Source organism: Cherax quadricarinatus, chromosome 19, assembly GCF_038502225.1.
Source record: "Cherax quadricarinatus isolate ZL_2023a chromosome 19, ASM3850222v1, whole genome shotgun sequence".
In the NCBI taxonomy this organism is placed as follows: domain Eukaryota; kingdom Metazoa; phylum Arthropoda; class Malacostraca; order Decapoda; family Parastacidae; genus Cherax; species Cherax quadricarinatus.
This window is the reverse complement of record NC_091310.1, coordinates 26,121,896-26,145,044: the sequence shown is the minus strand read 5'-3', so window position 1 is coordinate 26,145,044 and position 23,149 is coordinate 26,121,896. Positions and strand designations below refer to the sequence as shown.

At 37.1% G+C, this 23,149-nt stretch overlaps 1 protein-coding gene across 10 annotated transcripts in view; it reads left to right on the top strand.

Moving 5' to 3' along the window:
• Positions 1 to 22,481, top strand: part of LOC128688288 (probable RNA-binding protein EIF1AD) — a 36,934-nt gene extending 14,453 nt beyond the window's left edge. For 8 of the 10 annotated variants that reach the window (XM_053776034.2, XM_053776041.2, XM_053776035.2 and 5 more), the window contains exons 2-3: positions 14,651 to 14,786; positions 19,871 to 22,481. In XM_053776034.2, the coding sequence (XP_053632009.1) occupies positions 14,667 to 14,786; positions 19,871 to 20,269 (519 nt within the window). In that variant the 5' untranslated portion in view covers positions 14,651 to 14,666 and the 3' untranslated portion in view covers positions 20,270 to 22,481. Of the gene's footprint in view, positions 1 to 11,822; positions 12,849 to 13,454; positions 13,654 to 14,650; positions 14,787 to 19,870 lie in introns of those variants that run through there. The other 2 variants (XM_053776039.2, XM_053776040.2) reach the window with 2 other exon arrangements.
• The last annotated feature ends 668 nt before the right edge of the window (positions 22,482 to 23,149 follow it).

The following is a 23,149-nucleotide window of genomic DNA, read 5'->3' as shown; positions in this document are numbered from 1 at the left end:
CCGCATAGCGAACTTAATCCGTGCAAGAGGGCTGGTCGTTATGCGAAATGTTCGCTATGCGAATTAATTTTCCCCATAAGAAATAATGGAAATAAAATTAATCCGTGCAAGACACCCAAAAGTATGAAAAAAAAATTTTTTTACCACAAAAAAATGTTAATTTTAGTACACACAAACTGAAAAAGGCATGCACAATTACATGACACTTACTTTTATTGAAGATCTGGTGATGATTGATGGGATGGGAGGAGGGGAGAGAGAGTGTTAGTGTTTAGAAGGGGAATCCCCTTCCATTAGGACTTGAGGTAGCAAGTCCTTTTCTGGGGTTACTTCCCTTCTTCTTTTAATGCCACTAGGACCAGCTTCAGAGTCACTGGACTTCTTTCGCACAACATATCTGTCCATAGTGGCCTGTACCTCTCGTTCCTTTATGATTTGTCTAAAGTGGTTCACAACAGTGTCATTGTAACAGTCACCAGCACGGCTTGCAATAGCTGTGTGAGGGTGATTTTCATCAAAAAAGGTTTGCACTTCAAGCCATTTTGCACACATTTCCTTAATCTTTGAAGTAGGCAATTCCTTCAATTTCTCTCTCCCCTCCTTTGAACCAGTTTCCCCAGGTCTGGCCTCTTGCTCTTGAAGTTGATCTATCAGCTCATCAGTGGTTAGTTCTTCATTGTCCTCCACCAACTCTTCCACATCCTCCCCACTAACCTCCAACCCCAAGGACTTCCCCAATTCCACAATTGATTCCTCAACTGGTATACTACTCCTCTCAGGGTTAGCCTCAAACCCTTCAAAATCCCTTTTGTCTACACATTCTGGCCACAGTTTCTTCCAAGCAGAGTTCAAGGTTCTCTTAGTCACTCCCTCCCAAGCCTTACCTATAAGGTTTACACAATTGAGGATATTAAAGTGATCCTTCCAAAACTCTTTTAGAGTCAATCGAGTGTCTGTGGTCACTTCAAAGCACTTTTGAAACAGAGCTTTTGTGTACAGTTTCTTGAAGTTGGAAATGACCTGCTGGTCCATGGGCTGCAGGAGAGGAGTGGTATTAGGAGGCAAAAACTTCACCTTAATGAAGCTCATGTCCCCATAAAGTCGCTCTGCCACGTCTGTAGGATGACCAGGGGCATTGTCTAACACCAGGAGGCACTTAAGGTCTAATTTCTTTTCAGTTAGGTAATCTTTCACATTGGGGGCAAATGCATGGTGTAACCAGTTATAGAAAAATTCCCTAGTGACCCATGCCTTACTGTTTGCCCTCCACAGCACACACAAATTATCCTTGAGGACATTCTTTTGCCTGAACGCTCTGGGAGTTTCAGAGTGATACACTAATAAAGGCTTAACTTTGCAATCACCACTAGCATTGGCACACATCAACAAAGTAAGCCTGTCTTTCATAGGCTTATGTCCTGGGAGTGCCTTTTCCTCCTGAGTAATGTAGGTCCTGCTTGGCATTTTCTTCCAGAACAGGCCTGTTTCATCACAATTAAACACTTGTTCAGGTTCCAGTCCTTCAGTTTCTATGTACTCCTTGAATTCATGCACATATTTTTCAGCCACTTTGTGGTCCGAACTGGCAGCCTCACCATGCCGTATCACACTATGGATGCCACTACGCTTCTTAAATCTCTCAAACCAACCTTTGCTGGCCTTAAATTCACTCACATCATCACTAGTTGCAGGCATTTTTTTAATTAAATCGCCATGCAACTTCCTAGCCTTTTCACATATGATCGCTTGAGAGACGCTATCTCCTGCTAGCTGTTTTTCATTTATCCACACCAATAAGAGTCTCTCAACATCTTCCATCACTTGCGATCTTTGTTTCGAAAACACAGTTAAACCTTTGGCAACAACAGCTTCCTTGATTGCCGTTTTCTTGCCCACAATAGAAGCGATGGTTGATTTTGGTTTCTTGTACAACCTGACCAGGTCGGTGATACGTACTCCACTTTCATACTTATCAATGATCTCTTTCTTCATTTCAATGGGTATTCTTACCCTTTGAGGTGTAGGGTTGGCACTAGAAGCTTTCTTGGGGCCCATGGTCACTTATTTTCCACAAACAGCACCGAAAACACTGTAATAATACGAAATATTCCGAGTGTATGCTTGAATGTTACCGCGGAGGCTGGCTGGTAAACAATGGGACGGGCGGCACATGTGAGGCTGGCTGAGGGCGCACATTGGACGCGTCTCGGACGAAGGTCGCTGAGCGGGTTTTTGTCCACTATGCGGGGCAAAATTTTAGCGAACAAAGCGTTCGCTATGCGGATTGTTCGCTATGCAAGGCGTTCGCTATGCGGGGGTCCACTGTATATATATATGAATTATATATATGAATTATATATATGAATTATATATATATGAATTATATATATATGAATTATATATATATGAATTATATATATATATGAATTATATATATATATGAATTATATATATATATATATATTATATATATATATTATATATGTATATATATATATATATATATATATATATATATATATATATATATATATATATATATATATATATATATATATATTATATAAATACACACACACACACCTACCATCCGACTTACGACCTGCTCGTCATACATCCACTCAACTTACGACCGTGCAGCTGGGCTGGGCCGGCTGATGCATACCGCTGTACAATATTTGACAATACTCACAGCGGCAATGCGTCATGTAGGCAGCATCAGTTTGAGTAACCCTGCCCTATCAGCAGCATCATACTGTATTAACTGTACTAACTGGACAGTAAATTTCACCATGGCCCCTAAGATGAAGTCTGATTCTTGCACTGGAGATTGTGGCAAGAAAGGCTCTTACTCTCGAACTCTCTATTTGTTTTCACTGTTGCACATAAACCTGTCTGTATCTGTCTGCCTGTATATCTGTGTCTGTCTGTATCTCTGTGTGCCTGTTTATCTGTCTACCAGTGTCTGTCTTTCTGTCTACCTGTGTGTCCGTGTTTCTGTCTACCTGTGTGTCTGTCTTTCTGTCTACCTGTGTGTCTGTCTTTATGTCTACCTGTGTGTCTGTCTTTCTGTCTGTGTGTCTGTCTACCTGTGTGTCTGTCTTTCTGTCTGCTTGTCTGTCTCAGAGCCACTCATTAAGAGTGGAATTGGTCTTGAAGATGCCATATTAATAATGATAATAATAATCACTGAGGCGCATTAAATGTGTATAAAACGTTAATATAGACATTTTGCTTAATCCATCTATGATTTTTTTCAAAATTATATAATAAACATGCTGCATAACATATAAACATATAAATTAACAAATAAGAGGTGTTTTTTCTGGTCAGCTTGACACAGTGAACAGAAACCATTCGTGTCCGGGCTGGTAACAACAACAACGTTTGTTTACATAACTCGTGAACATTCTACATTCTAATTTATTCATTTAATCTTGTTTACTCACCTCTCACTCTACATTAAGACTACAGATATTTTAAGGTAAGTAATGAGTGGACACGATTATTATATTATAGCTTAACCCTTTGAGGGTTTCGGACGTACTAGTAGGCTTACGACCCAGGGTTTTTGACATACTAGTACGCCTAAATTCTAGCGCTCTCAAATCTAGTGGGAGAAAGCTGGTAGGCCTCCATATGAAAAAATGTGTCTATGTGGTCAGTGTGCATGGTATAAAAAAAATCCTGCAGCACACAGTGCATAATGAGAAAAAAAAACTTTGACCGTTTTTTTGGAATAAAACAGCGACTTTGCACTGTATTTTCGTATGGTATTTATTGTTGTATTCTAGTTTTCTTGGTCTCATTTTATAGAATGGAAGGCATATCATAGAAATTGAGATGATTTTGACTGGTTTTACAATGAAACGTACCTTGAAATTGAGCTCAAAATAGCAGAAATGTTCGATTTTTACCAAAGTTCAAAAGTAAACAAATCATGCCAAGCGTCCAATACACGTCAACTGGTGAGTCTAATATTCTTTTGCAAGTGCGCCAATATGATTCATACCATTTTTTACACTAATGCAGTAGTATGCATAACAGTAAATCTTCTATTTTTTTGAGAATAAAAATTCAAAGTGGAAAGCAAAAGAATGTAAGTGGGGCCTTGAGACGTGACTAATGAACAGAGGAAATGTCATTTTAGTGCCAGGAATGTATTTCTTGTTTGTCCTGGACCCTATTTGGAAATTGGCATCTTTTGAAATTTGTGTGAAATTGGCAAAATTGTTAAATTCTGACCACTGTACTGGATAGTTGAAATTGGTAAATGGGTGGTTTCTTGCACTCATTCAATAGAAAAAATGGAGTTCTAGCGAAATATTCATGTTTTTTGTCGACTAGTACAGTGGAACTGGCCGAAAATGGGGCTCAAAATGGGCAAAATCGCCGATCCGTAAACATCGCCGAGACTGCTAACTTTGCGAGAGCATAATTCCGTAAGTTTTCCATCAAATTTCATATTTTTGGTGTCATTGTGATCGGGAAAAGATTCTCTATCTTTTCATAAGAAAAAAATATTTTTTTTTTTAAATTTGGCTGACCCTGAGAACGAGTCTCGGAGAGGGCCTGTCGACCCTCAAATGGTTAATAATATTATTATTAATATTAGTACATATGTATTATTGTAATAATAATAATAATGATTATTAATATTATTATTAATTTAGGGCACTGGAGAACAGATCCACTGTATAGCACTTTGAATTTTTTGGGTTATCCTAGGTAATTTATAATACGTATGATGACTTACGTGTACCTGTGAGAGAGAGAGAGCGAGAGAGAGAAAGAGAGATACAGAGAGAGAGATAGAGAGACAGCCACATTCGGTCAGCCAGTCAGCCAACCACCCGGCCACCCACCCACCCGGCCGCCCACCCACCCGGCCGCCCACCCACCCGGCCACCCACCCGTCCAGCCAGCCAGCCGGATACATATTACACATGTTCCAGAGTTGTTTCTCTTTACTTAGGGTATAGGTTAGTGGAACCTCAAAAATCGAACTGCTCCCAACACAACCAATTATGTAAGTGTATTTTTGTAAGTGCTTTTGTAAGTGTATTTTTAAGGGTCTGAAATGGACTAATCTAATTTACATTATTCCTGATGGGAATAAATTCATTCGGTTAAGGCACTCGAACAGACTTCTGGACCGAAGAAAGTTCGATATTTGAGGTTCCACTGTACTACATTCTGGCAGGATGTGTCCACTGACAGTGGTATTCTCCCATTCCACTGTGTCGACAATACATAAAGATAATAGCAACTTATGATACTGTATGCGATGTAAAATTTACAATGCAGATCACTACCATGTATACATTATATACAGTACATAAATAATTAAAATATAACAATAGAAGTAAATTATGGTAAAAAGAATGAAATAATGATTGTGCATTACATTACAGTATTATGTAGGTAGTTTATATAGGAAAGGTTTGACATTATGCCCTACCCAATATGTCTGCAATTTTCAAAGGTTCGACTTACGTCCATTTTGACTTAAGACCGGTTGGTTGGAACCAAGCTTGGTTGTAAGTCGGATGGTAGGTGTGTGTGTGTATATATATATATATATATATACAGGTACCATCCAACTTAGGACCGAGTTTGGTTCCGACAAACCGGTCGTAAGTCAAAATGGACTAAAGTCGAACCTTACTACTGAATATCAACATCACATTTTTGTAATGACTTTATTTTATTGTTTTATTTTGGTATTTCATTTTTTACTTTACTTTTTATGTTGTTAGTACTGTATTTTATACTGTAAGGTTTAGGATAAGCACTGTGTACAACACAAACAATTGTTTATTTCCCAGAAATTTGGCATAGAAAACATGGTCGTAAGTTGAATGGTCGTATGTCGAGCAGGTCATAAGTTGTATGGTAGGTGTGTGTGTGTGTGTGTGTGTGTGTGTGTGTGTGTGTGTGTGTGTGTGTGTGTGTGTGTGTGTGTGTGTATGTGTGTGTATATATATATATATATATATATATATATATATATATATATATATATATATATATATATATATATATATATATATATATATATATATATATATATATATATATATATATATATATATATATATATATATATATATATATATATATATATATAGTATATATATGCAATAAGATCACAGTAAACAGGTGATTTCGGAATATGCAAAATAACCACTCTGAAAAAATAGCTTCCTTGTATGCTTTACTTTCATAGTTCCTTGATAATGTGAGTAGTCACGAAAGCGCTTGTAATTTCTCTATTTTTTCAGAGTGGTTGTTTTGCATATATATATATATATATATATATATATATATATATATATATATATATATATATATATATATATATATATATATATATATATATACATATATACATACATCTACCATCTGACTTACGACCGAGTTCGGTTCCGAGTAACCGGTCGTAAGTTGAAATGGTCGTAAGTCGAACTTTACTACTGAATATCAACAAAACATTTTTGTAATGACTTTATTTTATTGTTTTATTTTGGTATTTCATGTTTTACTTTACTTTTTATGTTGTTAGTACTGTATTTTATATTGTAAGGTTCAGGATAAACACTGTGTACAACACAAATAGTTGTTTATTTCCCAGAAATTTGGCATAAAAAACACGGTCGTAAGTCGAGTGGTCGTAAGTCGAGCAGGTCGTAAGTCGGATGGTAGGTGTGTATATATATATACGTGTGTATATATATATATATATATATATATATATATATATATATATATATATATATATATATATATATATATATATATGAGGCATTACGTAGAATGAAAGGGGGGTAAAGCAGCTGGAACTGACTGGATCATGACAGAAATGTTAAAAGCAGGGGGGATATAGTGTTGGAGTGGTTGGTATTTTTATTTAATAAATGTATGAAAGAGGGGAAGGTACCTAGGGATTGGCAGAGAGCATGTGTAGTCCCTTTATATAAAGGGAAGGGGGACAAAAGAGATTGTAAAAATTATAGAGGAATAAGTTTACCGAGTATACCAGGAAAAGTGTACGGTAGGGTTATAATTGAAAGAATTTGAGGTAAGACAGAATGTAGGGTTGTGGATGAGCAAGGAGGTTTCAGAGTGGGTAGGGGATGTGTAGATCAAGTGTTTACATTGAAGCATATATGTGAACAGTATTTAGATAAAGGTAGGGAAGTTCTTATTGCATTTATGGATTTAGAAAAGGCATATGATAGAGTGGATAGGGGAGCAATGTGGCAGATGTTGCAAGTACTATATGGAATAGGTGGTAAGTTACTAAATGCTGTAAAGAGTTTTTATGAGGATAGTGAGGCTCGGGTTAGGGTGTGTAGAAGAGAGGGAGTCTACTTCCCAGTAAAATTAGGTCTTAGACAGGGATGTGTAATGTCACCATGGTTGTTTAATATATTTGTAGATGGGGTTGTAAAAGAATTAAATGCTAGGGTGTTCAGGAGAGGGGTGGGATTAAATTATGGGGAATCAAATACAAAATGGGAATTGACACAGTTGCTTTTTGCTGATGATACTGTGCTTATGGGAGATTCTAAAGAAAAATTGCAAAGCTTAGTGGATGAGTTTGGGTTTGTGTGTGTAAAGGTAGAAAGTTGAAAGTGAACATAGAAAAGAGTAAGGTGATGAGGGTATCAAATGATTTAGATAAAGAAAAATTAGATATCAAATTGGAGAGGAGGAGTATGGAAGAAGTGAATGTTTTTAGATACTTGGGAGTTGATGCATCGGCAGATGGATTTATGAAGGATGAGGTTAATCATAGAATTGATGAGGGAAAAAAGGTGAGTTGTGCATTGAGGTATATGTGGAGACAAAAAAACGTTATCTATGGAGGCAAAGAAGGGAATGTATGAAAGTATAGTAGTACCAACACTCTTATATGGGTGTGAAACTTGGGTTGTGAATGCAGCAGCGAGGAGGCAGTTGGAGGCAGTGGGGATGTCCTGTCTAAGGGCAATATGTGGTGTAAATATTATGCAGAAAACTCGGAGTGTGGAAATTAGGAGAAGGTTTAGAGTTAATAAAAGTATTATTCAGCGGGCTGAAGAGGGGTTGTTGAGGTGGTTTGGTCATTTAGAGAGAATGGATCAAAGTAGAATGACATGGTGAGCGTATAAAGCTGTAGGGGAAGGAAGGAGGGGTAGGGGTCGTCCTCGAAAAGGTTGGAAGATGCTTCTTAATGTACACCAAAAATGAAAGAATTTTTTTTTTATTTATTATCACACTGGCCGATTCCCACCAAGGCAGGGTGGCCCGAAAAAGAAAAACTTTCACCATCATTCACTCCATCACTGTCATGCCAGAAGGGTGCTTTACACTACAGTTTTTAAACTGCAACATTAACACCCCTCCTTCAGAGTGCAGGCACTGTACTTCCCATCTCCAGGACTCAAGTCCGGCCTGCCGGCTTCCCTGAACCTCTTCATACATGTTACTTTGCTCACACTCCAACAGCACGTCAGGTATTAAAAACCATTTGTCTCCATTCACTCCTATCAAACACGCTCATGCATGCCTGCTGGAAGTCCAAGCCCCTCGCACACAAAACCTCCTTTACCCCCTCCCTCCAACCTTTCCTAGGCCGACCCCTACCCCGCCTTCCTTCCACTACAGACTGATACACTCTTGAAGTCACTCTGTTTCGCTCCATTCTCTCTACATGTCCGAACCACCTGAACAACCCTTCCTCAGCCCTCTGGACAACAGTTTTGGTAATCCCGCACCTCCTCCTAACTTCCAAACTAACTTCCAAATGAAAGAAGTCGGACAATAAATAATGGAGTTCACTTCTCAGCCAGGAGCCACCCCTTTGCGGTATATTTTTGCATGGTTTTTATGGTTGCATTCTCATTTTTTTGGTCTCATTTGATAGAATGGAAGATATATTACAGAAATAGATATGATTTTGAATGGTTTCACGACGAAAAGTACCTTGAAATTGAGCTCAAAGTAGCAGAAATGTTTGACTTTTGCTGATGTTCAATGAACTTTCTTGTGCAAGTCAAGTTGATTAACTTTATTAAGTGTGTTCTAACTTAACAACTCTGTAATCCGGAAAATTCAGTCTGGCACACTACAGGTCCCAATGATGCCAGATTTGTGATGGGCGACCTGTAATCTATATTTCTACAAGAACATGATACAACTTATACAGACCTCGCTGACATTAATGACATACTGTATAGAAAGCCCCTTATTTTACAGAGCATTTTGGCAAATTAGGTTAATTTTGTCCCCAGAATGTGACCCCCACCATTTTGGCTAACATCCAGGTACCTACTTTCTGCTAGTTGAACAGGGACATCAGGTATCCTTTGTACAAACATGTATCATGCTAAAATAAAATTATTATTATTTATTTATTATTTTTTGTTAACACATCGGCCGTTTCCCACCAAGGCAGGGTGGCCTGAAAAAGAAAAACTTTCATTATCATTCACTCCATCACTGTCTTGCAAGATGTGTGCTCACACTACAGTTATAAAACTGCAACATTAACACCCCTCCTTCAGAGTGCAGACACTGTATTTCCCATCTCCAGGACTCAAGTCCAGCCTGCCAGTTTCCCTGAATCTCTTTATAAATGTTTCCTTGCTCACACTCCAACAGCACATCAATTATTATTATTATAATTATTATTATTATTATTATAACCCCCCCCCCAGTATTTCCATCTGTACTGGGATTGAACCACAGACCTCAGTGTGTGAGTTGAGTGCGCCACCAGCCGTGTTACGGGACACCATAGGTGTATTTATACAAGTAATGAGTATGTTGGTGATTGATATAGTGAAAAGTAACAAATCAAGAAAGTGTAGGGAAAATTTTCTGGCACAGCCATGTGTTTAAAATTCATGAGGCTGTCAATGTATGCTATTTATATATGAACAATTGACCACCATGGGAGTCACAGATCTAATTAACAGATGTCACTAAATGAGTTACTGTATTTCCTGCATTCCAGTCAGTACATGCAGTGTTCTTATGTCCTTTGCATCATCAGGGCTAAAATGAGAGGATACTGGAAATAATGTTATGTAAATGAAGAGGGACTCCAAGATTTATACAGTGGAACCTCTACTTACGAGTTTAATCTGTTCCCTGACCTTGCTTGCATCTGGATTTGCTCGTTTGTAGAGTAAATTTTCCTCATTTAAATTAATTGAAATGGAATTAATTTGTTCCAGTGGAATTCCAGGCACAACAAAATACTTCAATAATTTCCCGAATATCAACTCTGCGGCTTATTTATCTATCAAAATTCATCTAATATGACATAATAAACAATATTAATAACATAGGAGCATGATATATACACTAGAATGAATAAAATACATGTCATTACGTATGTGGCTAGTGGTGGTGTCAGCGGCCATTGTTGTTGAGGTTTATAGGGCTGCTTCATGTTGTCTGCCACTGCTGCTTCATGTTGTCTGCCACTGCTACCTCATAATGTCTGCTCTCACTTTTGCTAGCATGTTGAAGAGCTTTCCAACATGTGAAGGTTGAGGCGCAGTGCCAGTCAGACATCGCTAAAGAATCAAACATTTCTGCTACTTTGAGCTCAATTTCAAGGTACTTTTCATCGTGAAATCAATCAAAATCATATCTATTTTTGTAGTAAATCTTCCATTCTACCAAATGAGACCAAAAAAAAAAAAAAATGAGAATGAAACCATAAAAACCATACGAAAATGTACCACTAAGGGGAGACTAATGGCTGAGAAGTGAACTCCATTATTTATGGTCCGATTTCTTTCATTTATAGTGTACTTTAAGAAGCATCTTTCCATCATACATTGCCCAAGTTTCAAGCAACTGAGATCCAGTTCCCTAGATCAAGAGCAAGAGCCCTTCAGCAGCATCAAGGAACCTCCCTTGAGGCCCACTTACATCTGGAAATTTCGCTCGCGACTGGAAGCAAAAAATCAATCGAGCGACTGCTTGTACAATGGAACCTCTACTTGCGAGTTTAATCCATTCCATGATCTTGCTCGCAACTGGATTTGCTCGTTTGCAGAATCAGTTTTCATCATTTAAATTAATTGGAATGCAATTAATCCGTTCCAGTGGAATTCTGTTTCAATAATTTCGCTAATATCAACTCTATGGCTTATTTATCCTGATATATACTCTAGAATGAATAAAATATGTCATTATATGTGTGGCAGCGGTGGCGGCCGACGAGAGTTTGTCTGGAGACAGGACAAAATACTCCTTGGATTTTTCGCTATCATCAACTCTACGGCTTATTTATCTATCACAGTTCATCTACTATGAAATAATAAACAATATAAATAACATAGAAACCTGATATATACTCCAGAATGCATAAAATATGTCGTTATGTAACAGGTGGAGGCGGCCACAACCGCTCCCTCTTTGTTGCAGTAAACACTGCCATCTAGTGACGGCCGTTTGAAGTCTTCTATTATTATAATTATTATTATTATGTAGTACATTATTATTATATATTATTATTATACATATTATTATTATTATAGTATTATATTATACTATTATTATTATACATACATATTATTATTATTATTATTACTGTATTATTATTATTATTATGTTAAGAAGCATCTTTCCATCATACATGGCCCAAGTTTCAATAAGATAGTCCAACAAACAAATGAGATACAATTCCCTAGACCAAGAGCAAGAGCCCCTCACCAGCGTCAAGGCATCTGCCTTAAGGTCTGCTCACTTATGGAAATTTTGCTCGCGTATTAAAGCAAAAAATTGACCCATCGACTGCTCGTATTTGGAAAAACTCGCACGTGGATGCGCTCGCAAGTAGAGGTTCCACTGTATCTGGAAAAACTCGTATGTGGTTGCACTCGTAAGTAGAGGTTCCACTGTATATCCTTTACTGCCTTCTGTTTGCATAATCAGAGTTATAATGAGAATAAACTACATATACAGTGGACTCTCGGTTATTGGCCATTCTGCTTCTCTGCCAACTTGGTTATCGGCCGTTTTTTTGGCTTCCGGTTATCGGCCATTTTTCGGCTTCTGGTTATTGGCCATTACTTCACTTATCGGACGTATTTGACGCGTCCATCGCAAGCTGCTTGCGTGTTCCTGAGTCAGTGTGGCTGTCTCTCTGGGTGAGTGAGGAAGCTTCTGCTCATTCATCCAAACATTTCGCTATAATCCATTGTTTTTGGTGGTTATTGATTAAGTGCAACTGCGAAATAAGTAACCATGGCCCCAAAGAAAGTTCCTAATAAAGTTCCTTTGGTAAAGAAAGTGAGAAACATGATAGAATTCAGGGCAGGCAGGCATAGAGGCAAGGAGTGTAGCAGGAAGGTAGGGAGTGTAGCAGGAAGGTAGGGAGTGTAGCAGGCATTCAGGGAGTGTAGCAGGCATGCAGGGAGTGTAGCAGGAAGGCAGGGAGTGTAGCAGGAAGGCAGGGAGTGTAGCAGGCATGTGGGGAGTGTAGCAGGAAGGCAGGGAGTGTAGCAGGAAGGCAAGGAGTGTAGCAGGCATGCAGGGAGTGTTATTTTAGAGCCAGGAATGTCTGCATTATTCATCCTGGACCCTATTTTGAAATTGGCATATTTTTTAATTTGTGTGAAATTGGCCAAATTGCCAATTTCTGACCACTTTATTGGGTAGTTGAAATCGGTAAATGGGCAGTTTCTTGTACTCAATCGATAGAACAAATGGAGTCCTAAAGAAATAGCTATGAGTTTGGTTGATTGGAACAGTGGAATTAGCTGAAAAGAGGGCTCAAAGTGGGTGAAATCGCCAATTCGTAAATATCACTGAGGTCACTAACTTTGTGAGAACGTAATTCTGTAAGTTTTCTATCAAATTTTGTTCTTTTGGTGTCATTATCATTGGGAAAAGATTCTCTGTCATTTCATAAGAAATTTTTTTTTTTTTTTTTTTTCAAATAGTATTTTGCAACACCAGACACCATGGCACTGTTGTAAAAACAGTCAAATAGGTGGCTGTTGATGGAGCTCCTGAACATTGGAAATATGACATAGTTACATGAGCTACACTCAGTGGCTGCCCATTTTTTCTTTGCTCTACAGACTACACCTACCATCCGACTTACGACCGAGTTCGGTTCCGAGAAACCGGGCGTAAGTCGAAATGGTCGTAAGTCGAACTTTACTACTGAATATCAACAAAACATTTTTGTAATGACTTTATTTTATTGTTTTATTTTGGTATTTCATGTTTTACTTTACTTTTTATGTTGTTAGTACTGTATTTTATACTGTAAAGTTTAGGATAAACACTGTGTACAACACAAATAGTTGTTTATTTCCCAGAAATTTGGCATAAAAAACACGGTCGTAAGTCGAGTGGTCGTAAGTCGAGCAGGTTGTAAGTCAGATGGTAGGTGTATTTTATCATCTTTTATATTATACAGTATTTATAGTCTTTCCATTATAGCCTAACTTAACCCAACCTAACCCAATCTTAACTCAAAAATGGGTTGGAAACCATATGTGAAAGTGTGATATGGTTATTAGGAAGATGGGTTGATAAATGACTTTCATATTCTGAGTTCACAGATTCTTCTCCTGTTTGAGAGAGATTTCCACCAATATTTATATACCCCAGCTTCTCTTCATCTGCATAATCAAGGTTAAAAAGTGGGAGGAACCTGTATATAAAGTGTATATAGTACCTACTTCATTTACAGTGTGCATCAGTTTAGGTGCAGTGAGGAGGAGGCTGAGGCAGTGGAGATGTCATGTTTGAGAGCACTGTGGGGTGAATTTTATGCATAGAAATCTGAGAGCAGAAATAAGAATTTGGAGTGGGGCTACCAACGGTATAATTTAGAAAGCTGAGAACAGGTTGTTGAGGATGGACCTTCAGTATAGGACTACCAAGAGGGTGTACAACTCTGGGTGGAAGGAAGAAGGGTAGTGGTTGTCCTATGAAGGGTTGGAGGAACAGTGTAAAGGTTTTGAGTGCTAGGGCCTTGAGCAAGCTGGTGTAAGCATTTTAGATTGGAGTGAATGGAGAAGAGTTGTTTTTATGGCTTGGTGTGCTATTGGAGTGTTGAAAAGGTAACATTTGTAAAGGGATTCAAGTATGTTAGTTAAAAGGATTTGAATCATGAAGATTTAAATTGTAATGTCTGCACACTTCTGGAACGATAGTTGTTGAATGAGTGTGCTGAATGTATTTCCTTTTTAGGCCACTCTAACTCAGTGGGAGACAGGTGATGTGTTAAAAAATATGTAATTACCGTTCAGCATTCATTGGCTCCAGAGTGCTAATGTTGTAAATGCAAAACATTGTAATTTGGGGACCAACTATATATATACATTTTTTTTTTCAACAACCCGGCCGTATCATATGCAGTTAAAGAGGCCTAACCTTCAAGTGTATTCTTGCATAGACCAAGAAATATATATCTGTTCAGGGAGTACCTATTGGATACTGATAGGCCATCCCAGTAGTTTAGGTACACTACAGTATCTTCTTTACTGAACACACTAATGTAAAAATTTCTCTCATATCTTGTAGCACTGTATGGCCCCTAGGCTTAGGAGTTTAGCACAGTTTTGTGAAATAAGAATAATAATCCATGATAATCATAAAAATACTTTTTTTTTTTTGTATCAAACAGTTCACATAAGGAAAAAATGTCTTCTACTACAAAAAAGAAGCATGTGGAACGTGAGCTGTGCGAGGATTTTAGCCTTCCAGGTGAGCACCAGTCAATTGTCAGAGTAGTCAGACCTCGTGGCAATAACTTGCATCAGGTATGTAAATACATTATGTTAAAAGTATTTTATATTTTGTAGCAGTTTTGTTAATAATACATCATAAGCAATTGATGATATTTTATTGAAATGATGTTTCATTTGCCTAGAAAGACAAAACATCTCACTTGAATGCCATAAACCACTTTTGTGTGTTGTTAACTTAAATACTTGTCGATATATTCTACCATTGATTTAGTGTTGTAGCAGCTTATAATATGTGGAATTTTCCCTGTTTCTGATCAGTTTAATAAATTTTATTCATACTGTATTACATTAGGTTGCATATGTAATCAAACATATTTTACTTGCATATGTTATATCATATCATTATATTATCTACAAAAATTTACAAGGCAATGATTAATCTAAATCCTAGTCATGCATTAGTTTTTACCTCTTAATGCATAATCTTTTCATTTTTTTTATCCCCAAAAAGTGTAAAATCTTTTCCTTTACGTCTATTTTTTTAAATTTCCCATTCATAATGTTTGCTAATTTTCTATGCACTAGTGTTATGCCTAAATTTTTAAACATATCTTGTAGGCTTAAATATAATATTAGAAATTTTCATCCCCAAATCTCCAAGGATAACATACAACAAAAACATTGTTTTTCATTTAATGGTAAATAATATCATCTTTTCTACTCTTGTTGGCCGAAAATTTCTTATACAGTAGGGCTCCACTTATACAGCAATTTAGGTTCCAGGCTACCCCTAGAAAGTGGACATAGCTGGAAAGCAGAACGCCATTTTTTCCACTTATAAATACGTAAATACAAATGCCAGACAAGTTTTCACTAACACATATTATGCTGACAGTAGAACTAGGCATTAAAAAACAATAAAACATCAAATACATATGCAGTACATTCATTACTTAAATTATTTGTAGTCTTAATGTAGGGCGAGAGGTGAGTAGATTAAGACACATGTGCAACATCTGGGTATCTTTATTGTAGACATTTTGCCATCCAGTGGCTTTATCAATACAAATTCTGGGCATAACTTGAAGACAGTAGAACTATGTACAGAAGATGAGGTAATCAGTCCCTCAACCTAGGAGTAGGTGCGAAGAGCACCATAGTCGTGGAGATTCAGAATCTCCACGACTATGGTGCTCTTCGCACCTACTCCTAGGTTGAGGGACTGATTACCTCATCTTCTGTACATAGTTCTACTGTCTTCAAGTTATGTCCCAGAATTTGTATTGATAAAGCCACTGGATGGCGAAACGTCTACAATAAAGATACCCAGATGTTGCACATGTGTCTTAATCTCATCTTGTCGGTATTATATACCATTCGTACACAACGAGAGGTGAGTAGTACAGTGGAGCCCCGGATTGTGTCCGGTGCGGATATAGTACAATTCAGATTTCGACCACTTTTTGGGGTGAAATTTTACCCCAGGTTTCATACCTCCACTCAGAAATTGTCCACACCATACGCATCCACCTGGGCCGCTCATACGTTCGTGACACTAACACGTAATAATAATCACTCTTGGGCACGTTAAATGTCTTATTTTAGGTTAATATGGATATTTTCATTAATTCATCTATGGTATTATCAAAATTATATAAGAAACACGTTACGTAACATATAAACATGCCTTTGTTACTCGTTCACTAAGAGTGTCCCTCTAGTCTTAAAGCCATAGTAATAATACTGATACATAATAATAATCACTCTTGGGCACATTAAATGTCTTATTTTAGGTTAATGTAGACATTTTCATTAATACATCTATGATATTTTCTTCAAAATTATATAAGAAACATTAAAATTAGTCATTTATATTTATTTCTCATTTTGTCTGTATGTAAAACTACAGTTATTCTCTATAAAATGTATTTTTTGTTAATATTTTTGGGTGTCTGGAATGGATTAATTGGATTTACATTATGTATTTCTTATGGGAAATATTACTTTGGTTTTCGTCCATTTCGAATTTTGACTGACCTTCTGGAACGGATTAAGGATGAAAACCGGGGTTCCACTGTACTTATTTGTAGGAAGTCAGGTGTAGGTAGCCCTGGCTCCCTGTCCCAAACTTAGTATACGATATTTAAAGCAGCCCAAAGAGATAAAATACACATACAATACACTCATTATTTACCTTTAAATATGTGTAGTCTTAATTAATGTAACATGGAGGTGAGTAGTATTTATCTGTAGGAAGTCAGGTGCAGGTAGCCGGTAGATGTAGTTATGTCGTCCACCTGGGCTATGTAACTACACCTATCCACATAGCTGTATGATATTTAATGTGGCCTAGAGCCATATTATTACCATCGTCATGCCTTGTTCACTTAGTTTAATAATTTTTAAGAACTACCTTTAGATGCCATCATAAACAAAGGGAGAAGTAATGAAAAGAATTCATGCTGAGAATTGTAAACAAAGCGGAATGTGACCCGGTGGCCTGGTGGCTAAAGCTTCCGCTTCACACACGGAGGGCCCGGGTTCGATTCCCGGCGGGTGGAAACATTTCGACACGTTTCCTTACACCTGTTGTCCTGTTCACCTAGCAGCAAATAGGTACCTGGGTGTTAGTCGACTGGTGTGGGTCGCATCCTGGGGGACAAGATTAAGGACCCCAATGGAAATAAGTTAGACAGTCCTCGATGACGCACTGACTTTCTTGGGTTATCCTGGGTGGCTAACCCTCCGGGGTTAAAAATCCGAACGAAATCTTATCTTATCTTATCTTATCTTATGATGAGTGACTGGGCCAAACGCAGATTAATGCGGTTTTTCTTGTTCTGGACCAGAGAAAACGTAATGTTTTCCCTCTACCCGGCTACCACACCTCTTGTTTATGTGAATTTATTGTACTGTAGGTGTATGTATTATGTTTATATGCTATGTAATGTGTTTCTTATATAATTTTGAAAAAAATATCATAAATGGATTAATGAAAATGCCTATAATAACATAAAATAAGACATTTAATGTTCCCAAGAGTGATTATTACGTATTAGTATCATAACTATGGCGATAAGACTAGAGGGACACTCTTTGTGATTTTAATGTGTACCTGAATGCCAGCACAGTGTGTAAGTATATTTAGGTACAAGTACAGGTACCATCTGACTTACGACTGAGCTTGGTTCCGACCAACTTGTCGTAAGTCAAAATGGACGCAAGTTGAACCTTACTACTGAATATCAACATCACATTTTTGTAATGACTTTATGTTATTGTTTTATTTTGGTATTTCATTTTTTACTTTACTTTTTATGCTGTTAGTACTGTATTTTATACTGTAAGGTTTAGGATAACCACTGTGTACAACACAAACAGTTGCTTTTTTCCCAGAAATTTGGCATACAAAACACGGTCGTAAGTCGAGTGGTTGTATGTTGAGCAGGTCGTAAGTCTGACGGTAGGTGTACATGTAAATAAAATTATCGGAGTACATATAAAATATGCAATAACTTGAAATTCTGGAAAGTTTCCAGACATAATGGAGATGTGCTCACGAAGAATGGGGCACAGTGACCATATTAGAAAGACAGGGGGAGCCATATAGCGAGTTTTGGTCATAATTTGAAATGTCTGTATTTGTGAAACACCATAAAGTGAAATGCCGTAAAGCGAAATCCTGTAAAGTGGGTCCTTACTGTGTATGTGTTGATCAGTGTAGTCAGTACAGTTGAGAATCCTTTATCTGAAATGCTTGGGACTGAAAATGTTTTGGATTTTGGACTTTTTCAGATTTTGCAATGTAGTAGACTATCATTTAGCACAAGTTTCTTTGGCACGATTTGGGTATAGCATGATTGAAGAATTGAGGCACAATTTTATGTATCGCGTTGTAAGATGACTTTAACATGGTTCAGTTTGCGGGAAGGAAAAAAAACTTCCCTTATCCTCAAGTGGCTGCCTTGTTGTGGATCAGCAGGGGAGACCTCTCGTTGTCCCCAGCCACCCCCCAACACCACCCCACCATCCCAGCATTCATACTTCATACATGTCCAGTCCAACTTCTCTGCTACAAGCTTGTGATTATGAATTGTGTTTTGATCTTTTAATTGCTATATCTTGTATCTGCCAAGCAATCATGACACCCAGTAGCATACCAGTGTTGCTCAAAGTGGCAAGAAAAGGTGTAAGCATTTAAGTCTTAGAATTAACGAAGGAAACAAAGATATTAGACAAGACATCCTGTGGCCATAATGAAGTGTTACTTTGTACACATAAAAAAGAGGTAAACATAAGTTTGTGTGACTGGCTGACTTACTGAATGACCAAATAACTGACTGAATGGCTGACTTACTGAGTAGTCTTTCAGTAAGTCAGTCATTCAGTCAGTTATTCAGTCATTCAGTAAGTCAGCCAGTCACACAAACTTATGTTTACCTCTTTTTTATGAGTACAAAGTAACACTTCTACCTTCAATATTCAGTGCATCATGATAGATTTTTGCTTGTTTCATGATCAGCATTCTGTTAAGTGGCTTACATGTACTTACTCTGACATAGACAAATCCACTCCATCAATACACGATCGAGACCTTCATTTTTTCTTCTCTACAGTGTTCTCCTATTTTTTCATTAACTTCTGCTCATCACTTTCAGCATAGAACTTCAATAATTTGTCCTTTTGTTTCTTTAGGTCATAGTGGTTGTTCCAATACCTAACTCCTCAGTCAGCTGCTTCCTTTTCAACATTTTCAGCAAAATCTTCACACCACAAAATACAAAACACGCTGGAATCACTGAGTAATTGATGTTGTCAACAGACTGGCACTACTACAAATATGAAGCATGTCTGTCTTAGCTCACCAGATGGAGGATTGAACTTCCACCACATTTTGTGCTGAATGATCCATTTGTGGTGCATTACGTCTACACTCAAAAAACTTTTGAATTTTGGAAGTTTTTGGATTTTGGAATTTCGGATAAAGAATTGTTCGCTTTTTACTCTCTTTTTTCATTCTTTCCCTATTCTCTTCCAGCAGTGTGTTGCTTTTCTTCCATTTTCCTGTTCTGCAATCTATACTGGATTGACACTTGATGTGCTTGTGTAGAGGATCATCATATATTTTATCAACATAAGTTATTGTTATTCAACAGGTAGTAACAGCTGATGGGGAAGAATTCTTAGCCTCTATGCCTCTTAAATTTCGCAAGCATGTGTGGATCAAACGAGGAGATTTTGTTGTTACGGAACCAATACCAGAGGGAAACAAAGTCCGTGCAGAGATTGTTAGAATTTTGATGAAAGACCAAATACATTATATAATGCAAAATAACAAATGGCCTTCTGGATTTGTTGAACACAGTGATGAGGAAAAAGAATCAGCTATCCTTGATAGCCTTGAAAGATTCAAAATGACTAAGGCTAGTGAAAGTGACACAGAAAGTGATGATGACCTCTTAATGGAAAATACAAATAGACAAATGGTTTATGTGGAGGAATCTGACAGTGGTGATTCTGATGATGATGAGAATCTTAATGATGACATTAAATAATTAGTGCACTTGAACATTGTTATGTGCACTCATATTTAGTAAGTTTCTAAATTGTACAATTTGCTCTAGGGAAATTTTTTTAATTGTTCATATTTGTTACTACAGTAGATCCTTGAATAATGTGTTCCAATAACATGTTTTCATTAAGAATAAAAAGGGCACAATACTGTGACTGGAACAGTACACAAATAACCTGCACATAGGAGACTGAAACTTATGACATTTTGGTCCAACTTATTCCATTAACTAGTCACTGAAACAACATCATAAGTTTGTCTCCTATTTTTGTAATGTTTCATTAAATTGTAATTTAAATTTTGCTACCCAATTTCTAGTAACATGGAAGTACAACTATATAACATGTCTTAGGCTTATACAATTGTTGGATATGTTGGTGATTAATAGTAAAATGTGAAAATGTCATTAAATGAGAAAGTGAAGAGATTATCTTACAGCACCTCCATGAAAAATATCTTTCATTGCTTTTAATAACCAACAACAAAAACACCTGCCACGCTATTTTTTTTATTGTACAGTGCTACTGCGCTTTTTTTTTGTTAGTACTTTCTCAAGTACAGTGGAACCTTGATTTTTGTATGCCCTAGTTTGTATGTAAAACTATAGTTATTGTCTATAAAATGTATTTTTTGTTAATATTTCCCATAAGAGATATTGTCACACATTTCCACATCAAGAAACAACAAGTACAGCATACAAAATGGAAAATTTAGCTTTTTTTGACAAATTATGAAACTTAAAAAAAACTTTCTTGGATTTTTCAAAGTATTAGTAAGTATTTTTTTTTTTTTTTTTTTTTTTTTTTACATAACATGCCACTTTCAGGAACATAACATCATGTTATTTGAGGGTCTGCTATATTTTGTTCTCTATTTATTTTTGTCCATAATATTTTGTCACATTCCAAACTACTCTTGTTCAAATTTTGGCTATCAACTCAACCAGAGCTGTGGACCCAGTCATCAGCTGGTATATCTGGTATAAAAGTCAGTCAACCTTGAATGGAGACACAAGTGCTTGGAATTATTTAGTGAGGTCTTTGTCTTGTAAACCTGTATTTATCACTGATTGCCAAGCAGTCTTAACTTTTTATAATCAAAAGCATTATTCTTCACCTTTATTATATAATGCTGAGTGATAAATCACATAGAGATAAAATGATTGTTCAGTCAGATAAATATTGTTGATTCAAGAACTGAGTGTTAATGAGTAAACCTTGCATGCTTGACCATGAATTCCATTTTATACCACTGATTTTTGCTCATAATTGTAATGTTATGCCTATATGCTGATGCATGAGAGAATATGAGAGTTAAGCCAGATGTAATGTTATGCCTGTATGCTGATGCATGAGAGAATATGAGTTAAGCCTGATTAACATTTAGTTGCCTGAGTGTTCATGTTAAAATCTTGAATATTTCTTGTGATATTAATTTATACCTCTGATAATCTACTCAAAATTATATCACACCTATTATATGTGCTGGTGCTTTATAAGAGACACTAATGAATGAGAGGTAAAATTAGTCTTAAACCAAAGAATCTCCAAGACACAAAAAGAAAAGGTGTTGGTTTAGCCATGATTACATTGGACTACATGCAGTTAACATCAAGAGCCTGGCTGATAAGCCTTACAACCAGAAGACCTGGTCCTGAATTGGACCACAGTGGTAGTGGCCCTTGGAACCATCACAAATCAGGTGTAGTATGTACTACATGAGAAATCACTTGGAGAAAATCATGAAACTTAACTCTATTTCATCCTCGAAGATCCTCTTCAACATAAAAAAATTCAGATATCTTTTACCTGTGTTTTGTGTTTCTGTTCATGTGGTTTCTCACTTTGCATCAGGCAGTGTTTACAACACTGAAAACTAAGCGAACGAACAAGTAGGAAGGCATATATGCTTTAGTTATGTACTTATGACTGCTAGGTATTACCTCACATGATGTGGTGTATAATCATGTACATTGTGCTGTATTTGGAAGAGAAGACAAATATAGATACACTAGGACCCCAACTTGCGAGGTTCCAAGTTATGGAGTTTTGTACTTATGACATAAGTATTTTGGAATCAATTAATTACTTAACCCTTTCACTGTCGAAAGCCTTGCTCACAAACTTGCTACTGTGTATGATAATCTATGTAACTGTATTTGTGTATGCCTGAATAAACTTACTTATTCTTTGAGACATGGTAAAATATGAGTTTCCTCTTTTGCTATGGTACAACTGAACATGAAGGAGATGGCCCAGCACCAGAGGTGGAAGGTTGATGGTCGTCTGGGTTTTGAGCACGAATTTCTGGTATCCCTGGCATTGCTTTCGGTCACAAACTCCTCAAAACCATGAAATTCATCTTCACTGACACTTTTATTTATGTTAGAATTATCACTTGGGAAGGGAAGAGTCCCAGTTCACTGGAGAGTGAGGTGTTCCTTACCACTACGCATGGTGAACAAGGTGTACTGAATTGGCACTCCCACAATGCACTGCGGCCTCCCCGTTTTTTTTTATATTGCGCGCACTGACAACGCAGACCCATTCTCTCACATGTAGGTCTACCAGCTTTCTCTTGCTAGATTTGAAGCTGGTAGAATTTTGGCATAATACTAGGGCACCAACACTGGCTTGCAAGCCGTAATATCATGGCACCGACAGTGAAGAGGTTAACCTTTAAACTGTCCAAACGTAGATCAACGTTCACTCGCCCAGAACCCTGAATATTTTGAATTTTTTTTTTTTAAACGAAGATGGCATTATTCTACATGTTATAAGATAAACAAATTTTAGGATCAGTACTTACTGAGATATAAGCTCACGAAGTTGGTGCTGGATGCTCACCTGACGGCAACATGGAG